General features: G+C 47.4%; 1 protein-coding gene across 1 annotated transcript; it reads right to left on the bottom strand.

Moving 5' to 3' along the window:
* Positions 1–4,659: 4,659 nt before the first annotated feature.
* Positions 4,660–5,439, bottom strand: LOC149526043 (olfactory receptor 52P1-like). The gene has a single exon (XM_089782071.1). It carries the CDS (start codon positions 5,437–5,439, stop codon positions 4,660–4,662), a length of 780 nt encoding a protein of 259 aa, XP_089638197.1.
* Positions 5,440–7,230: the final 1,791 nt, after the last annotated feature.

Here is a 7,230-nt window from a genome sequence, read left to right as displayed (position 1 = left end):
CTCCCTTCATGAAGCCAATTGATATCCCGATGGTTTTCAACCTTTGAGCCTGTGAGTTTGAGAATCCAGCAACTCTCCTCTCAGTTCTCTTCGATTCAAGTTGAAATCACTGTAGGCTCGTGGTCGGTTCTAATCAGATCGGCTGCGTCTAGACTGGCATGATTTTCCGGAAATGCTTTTAACAGAAAAGTTTTCCGTTAAAAGCATTTTTGGAACAGAGCGTCTAAACCACTTTTTGCGGAAAAGCGTCCGTGCCAATCTAGACACGCTTTTCCGCAAAAAAGCCCCGATTGCCATTTTCGCGATCGGGGCTTTTTTGCAGAAAACAAATCTGAGCTGTCTACACTGGCCCTTTTGCGCAAAAGAACTTTTGCCTGAATGGGAGCAGCATAGTATTTCTGCAAGAAGCACTGATTTCTTACAGTAGGAAGTCAGTGCTTTTGCGGAAATTCAAGTGGCCAGTGTAGACAGCTGGCAAGTTTTTCCAGAAAAGCGGCTGATTTTCTGGAAAAACTGCTCAGTTTAGACACAGCCATCATGTAATCAGGTTCCTACATGTGGATGTAAAATAATTTGAAGGAGTTCCAGAGTAAGTCGACAATTACTCCACTCAGGAAAGAAAAAGCAGTTTCACACATAATGAATGGAAACTGATTGTCTAGGAAGGAGTACTGCTGAAAGGGATTTAAGGGTCATAGTGGTCCACAACTTAAACATGAATCAACAGTGAAGGTATTTAAGAGTGTGTTAGGCAAACATCTATCAGGGATGATCTAGATGGTCCTTCGTCCTGTCATGAAGGCAGGAGACTGGACTCAATGACCCCTCGTAGTCCCTCTCAATGTCCCTTCCAGTTCTATGATTTCTCCCATAGCCTGGATGTAATAACAAGAGGAAATAAGAAATGAAGCATCTAAACTACTAGGCCTGTTAATTTGAGAATAACGGGCAGGGTATTTTGAAATAACAACTCCTGCTTCTCTTGAAGAATAATGCTTATTTTGAAATAGTTATTTTGGGAGACATTATTTCAAAATAATGTTCTAGTATTTTAGTTTCAACAAGTGGAGAGCATTGCTTTACTCGGGTGCTCAGAGTCTGACTGAAATGCCCAGTGTCTGTGGCATTCTCACATTGGGTTTGAAAGTTGGGGATTTTAAAAAACGTGTCCCCTCCAGTTTGGCTCTCAGGGAAGCCAATGTCAATCTGGAGCGATGCACTGAAGGAGAATGAGAGAGTAGACTGTGGCCAGCGTGCGACCCATGTCTGTTGTAACCCCCTGGTGACACAGATACACACTGGAGAGGTTTTGGCTGCTCTATCTACCATGCAGTGAAGTTGAGGAATTAGAAAAATCTCCTGAGACAGATAGAAAGACATGTTAAGAAAGAAGGAACTGATTCTAAGGACAAATAATTATCTCAGCATTTCCCCATATATTGGTAGTTCCAATTTATCTTGATAAATCCTTGTCATATCTGAAAAAAAACCTAAACAGTTGAACTCACTGTGATGGTGTATTCTTGCCCAGGTGGGTCTAGATTTCACCCCTGGAAACCTTCTTCATGCCTTGTCACTAAGCCTTAAGGCACGAACAGTCTCACCACAACTCACCACAGTCCCCTCAGCAGACAGAGCCAATCTCCTTCCTGCAGCAGTGAGGGAGAGATAAAAGACTCAGCGTGTGACTCTCAAATGTCTCACACTCGCTGTGCTGAACAGTCCCCTTTATGATTCTCCTGTCCAGTCCCTGCGGGCTCCCAGGTGGGCCGGGATTCCCAGAGAATTCCCTCAGTTCTGTGAGTGGTGGGATGAGCAGAAATTACACTCTGGAGACCTGCAGCTTGAGAGCCTCCCCCAGGAGTGAAGCAATTGGATGCTAACACAATGCTCAGCTTCTCAGGGCAAAAAGGAGTTTCCTAATGCTCGGCCTGGCTGGCTGTTCTGTGGGCACTGCCCTGCTATCAGTACTAGGGCGGGTGGGGAGGCTGCCACACAATACAGGACCAACAATCATTTCAGAGGATTGTAGTAGCGCACTGCTGCATGCGGCCCATGCAATTGTCAAATCAAGTCCATTAGCCTCTGAAAAGCCACTGCCAACTTGTGGTGGCTAATAGATATGGTCCTGGTCCTGGAGAGATGGAAGCCAAGGGGCAAGGAAAAGGCTTTCTGCTTCCAGGATTCTGGTATCAAAGCCATTTCCCAGTGTCCCTTTTACATGTCTATACTGGATATGGGTCTGACAGCTCAAAGTGCTCTGCAGACACAGGTTGTACCTTTCTGAAGCAGCACTAGTACCATGGGACAGCTCCACTCACTCTGCAGTGAACACTGGTGTGAGATTGCAGGGTACCTGCGCTGGCCAACTGGGGTGTGTTTACAGTCAGTGTGTTCTATGCAGGCTGACAGGCCCTGTGCCAAGGCCATGAGGTGCTCACCAGTGTTGTACTTGGAATAATTTCACAGGATACTGAATGGAGATGACCTCTCTTCTAGAGCTAAAAGGGACCATGAAAGGTCATCAAGTCTAGTCCGCTGCACTCACGACAGGCCAAGTACTATCCCTGGCAGATTTTTGCTCCAAATGGCCTCCAAAAGAATTGAACTCACAACCCTAGATATAGCAAGGCACTGCTCAAACCACTGAGCTATCCCCCATCATCTGTATGGACATATCTACACTACAAAGTTAATTCGAACTAACAGACGTTAGTTTGAATTAACTTTGATAGGCGCTACACATGCGAACCGCTAGTTCGAACTTTATTCGAACTAGCGGAGCACTTAATTCGAACGAGGTAAACCTCATTCCATGAGGACAAACGCCTAGTTCGAATTAACTAGTTCGAATTAAGGGCTGTGTAGCTACTTAATTAGAAATAGTGGGAGGCTAGCCCTCCCCAGCTTGCCCTGGTGGCCACTCTGGGCCAAACCAGGGAAACTCGTCTGCTCCCCTCCCGGCCCCGGAGCCCTTAAAGACGCACGGGCTGGCTACGGTGCCCGTGCCAGGTGCAAGCCTGCCAGCATCCAGCCAGCAGACCGTATACCTGGCACGGCACGAGCCAGCCACCCGCTGCCACCCAGCCCTCCGCTTCTTCCCAGGACCAGGCTGGAGGCTCCCAGGAGCCTGCCCAGGGCTGCAAGAGGCGGGCGCCCGCCTGGTCTAGTGCGGAGATCGTGGATCTCATCCACGACCTCCGCACTAGGCACAGGAAAGTGGCCGTCTAGGGCAAGAGAGCTGCCAGCCTGGCCACCCAGGAGCAGGTCTGCATGAAAATCAAGGTGGTACAGAGACACCAGACCCTGAGCCCTGAGCTTAGAACATAAGAAGGGCTGTATTTGGTCAGACCAAACGTCCAGCTAGCCCAGTAGCCTGTCTGCCGACAGCGGCCAACACCAGGCGCCCTAGAGGGGATGGACCGAAGACAATGACCAAGCCATTTAACTCGTGCCATCCATCTCCAGCCTTCCACAAACAGAGGGCAGGGACACCATTTCTACACCCTGGCTAATACCACTCCATGGACCCAACCTCCATGACTTTATCTAACTTCTCTTTAAACTCTGTTATAGTTCTAGCCTTCACAGCCTCCTGAGGTGAGGAGTTCCACAGGTTGACTCTTTGCTTTGTGAAGAAGAACTTTCTGTTATTAGTTTGAAGCCTGCAACCCATTCATTTCATTTGGTGTCCTCTAGTCTTTCTATTATGGGAACCAATGAAGAACTTTTCTTTATGCACCCTCTCCACACCACTCATGATTTTATAGACCTCTATCATATTCCCCCTTAGTCTCCTTTTTCTAAGCTGAAAAGTCCCAGTCTCTTTAGCCTCGCTTCATATGGGACCTGTTCCAAACCCCTGATCATTTTAATTGCCCTTTTCTGAACCCTTTCCAAGGCCAAAATATCTTTTTTGAGGTGATGAGACCACGTCTGTACACAGTACTGAAGATATGGCGTACCATAGTTTTATACTTCCCCTCCTCCTTCTTCCCCTGGCTTCCCCCTTCCAGCTCCCTCCTCCCAGGTTTCCCCCTCCCCTCTCCCACCCTCTCGCTTCCTCTCTCCCACCTCCTTTTCCCTGTCTCCCCAGAGGTTAATCCCCCCCTCCCAGTTTTGTTAAATAAAGAGAGCTTCTATTTTTGAACACGTGTCCTTTATTTTTTACATCAGGAAGGGGGGCTAGGAAGGGGTAAATGGAAGGAGGTGAGGGAAGAATGGGGCACGAGCCCCCGATGGGAAGGACTGGGGTGGCTCTGCAGACTCCTCAGGGTGGAAGCTCTCCTGCAGGGCCTCCTGGATCCTGACAGCCACCCTATTGACCTCCCCCCCCCCCATGGCAGCCTGTGGGAAGTGCAGCCGGGCCGATGGCCGAGTGCTGTGATGTGCGGAGTGTGGGCACTCGGGGCACTCCATGACAGGACTGCTTTGCTGTCCCTCATCGACTTAGACAAGCAAGCGGGGAACCTTTGTTCTTACGTTCATTTGCTGTCCCTTAGTTCTTGCGTTATGGGAGCAAGGAAATAACTTTTCCTTATTCACTTTCTCCAGACCTGCCATGATTTTATAGACTTTATAGATTTTATAGATTTTATTATATCCCCTCTTTCTAAAATGAAAAGTCCTGGTCTTTTTAATTTCTCTTCATATGTCAGTCTAATTCGAATTAAGAGCGTTACTTTCAACTCGGATGTTTTTCATCATTTTGACACGAAGCTCTTTGGTTTTGACTCCGTATACAATTGGGTTGAGCATGGTGGGGACCAGGACATAGATGTTGGCCAAGAAGATTTGAACGTGAGGAGGAATGATCTCACCAAACCGATTTGTCACAATGGAGAAAAGGAAGGGAGTATAAGAGGTCAGCATCACACTGATGTGGGCAGTGCACGTGTTGAGGGCTTTCTGGTGGGCTTTCTGGGAGGAGATTCTTAGAACAGCCCTGATGATCAGACAGTAGGACAGGGCGATGAGCGTCAGGTCTAATGCAGCAAGAGTAAGTGTCATCACCAAGCCATAGAGCCTGAAGAATGCGAGGTCCCCACATAAAATTTTTGCCACAGCAATACCCTCACAGATTATATGAGGGATGATACGTTTGCCGCAGAACGGCAGTTGGCTGAGCATCAGGGGCAAGGGCAGCACAAAGAGAATCCCTCGTATTAAACTGACCAGTCCTATCGTAGCTATCCGTGTGTGGGTGAGGATGGTAACATATCTCAAAGGGCTACATATGGCCACATAGCGATCAAAGCTCATTGCCACAAGCACAGCTGAGTGCATTGCAAAAGCCCCGCTAAGGAAGGTAATTTGGGTGAGGCAGCCACTGACTGTGATGCCTTTCAAATTGAACCAAAATATACCCAGGGCCTTTGGCACTACAGTGGTAGAGATGGTGATGTCTGTGACTGCCAGCATGCAGAGCAGCAGGTACATCGGTTGGTGCAGGGTTTGCTCTGTGCTTACCACAAAAAGAACGGAGACATTGCCCAACAGACAGAAAATGTAGCAAGTAGCAAAAGGGATGGAAATCCAGACGTGTGCATCTTCCAAGCCAGGGATGCCTGTTAGGATGAATGTTGACGTGTCAGAGGGGCTGAGGTTGAAAGCTGCCATGAGGTGGTGGATGAGAGAACACGGTTGAGGAATGCACAGGGCGCCTGTGAAAACATACAATCACAGTGAACCGGGGTAGAGATAATATCCAATATCACAGGAAATACCAATATCATAGGTATTACTAGCTTAGAAAAGTGAGTAGTAATGTGGCCACTTTTGCTTAAGGCAAATTATTATTTAGACCAAAGTAGTAAAGGTTTGGTGTTTTTATCTCTAAAAGATCAACTCTGGGAATATTACTGTGAAAATTGTCCTCATAGGAGGTCAGAACTGAAAATTGCCATGGTCACTTCTGGTCTTGGAATTCCATCATGGATAGTCCCCAACTTTATTGCAGCCCCCTGGAAACTCCGACGTTCCTGAGGTGGTTTTTCAGTGTTGACATTTCCTCACGTTGCCATGAGGAAGCAATGCCCTTCTCTGGACCTTCTCCAGTTTCTCCACCCCTTTCTTGAAATGTAGTACCCAAAACTGGACACAATTCTCCAATGGAGGCCTAATCAAAGCAGAATAGAGCAGAAGAACGACTTCTTGTGTTCTGCTAACAATAGTCTTGTTAATCTGAGAACCATGATTGCTTTTTTTGTGTCACACTGTTGACTCATGTTTGACTTCTGTTCCACTATGACCCCTCAACCCTTTTCAGTAGTACTCCTTCCTAGACAATCACTTCCCATTCTGTATGTGTGAAACTGATTGTTCCTTCCTAAGTGGAGCAAGTGGGACCTACTCTGGAACTCTGGGATTCCTTCGAATTACTCTACATCCACATATAGGAACTTGAGTACATCTTGGCTGTGTCTACACTGGCCACTTGAATTTCCGCAAGAACACTGACGATCTCATGCGCAAATCATTTGCGCAAGAGGGCCAGTGTAGAGAGCACAGTACTGTTTTGCACAAAAAAGCCCCGATGGCTAAAATGGCGATCGGGGTTTTTTGCGCAAAAGCGCGTCTAGATTGGCACGGACGCTTTTCCGCAAAAAGTGCTTTTGTGGAAAAGCGTCTGTGCCAATCTAGATGCTCTTTTCCAAAAATGCTTTTAACAGAAAACTTTTCCGTTAAAAGCATTTCCGGAAAATCATGCCAGTCTAGATGTAGCCGGTCTGAATTGAAGGGATCACAAGCCTTTAGTTTTTTCAGATGGAGTCATCCAGTGCCCTTGCAAGGTGGGTGAGCTTATTTGAATCTAAGGAGGACTAAGAGGAGAACTGCTGAAATCTCACACTCACAGATTGAAAGATTGAGCACAATCGGGATAACACTTGGGTTCAGGGAGGCAGAGGTGTCTGCTCTCGCTGTGTCCCTGCATCTCTGGTCTCAAGAGAACAAAAAGCAGCAAAAAGAAAATCATGATTCTGAGTCACACTTTGGGGAAACCAGGGGTTTCCGGCTACCTCAAAGGAATGCACAGTGTGTGTGGGAGAGCAGGGACAGTCACAAAGTATCCAGATCACAGCGGCAGAGTCCTGTAACCAAGTGACTAGGGAATGGGCAGCCAGCCTCATGCACAGACCAAAGAGGCACAATGAAATCAGACGCTATCTCAGACTGTGATGTGACATGGACCACAACGTAACCAGTTGTTCCCATGAACAATCCCGCTAT

The sequence above is a fragment of the Pelodiscus sinensis genome, chromosome 1 (genome assembly GCF_052426305.1).
Source record: "Pelodiscus sinensis isolate ZL-2025 chromosome 1, ASM5242630v1, whole genome shotgun sequence".
Taxonomy (NCBI): domain Eukaryota; kingdom Metazoa; phylum Chordata; order Testudines; family Trionychidae; genus Pelodiscus; species Pelodiscus sinensis.
Note: the sequence above shows the minus strand (reverse complement) of the source record. Positions and strands in the feature narration are given on the sequence as shown.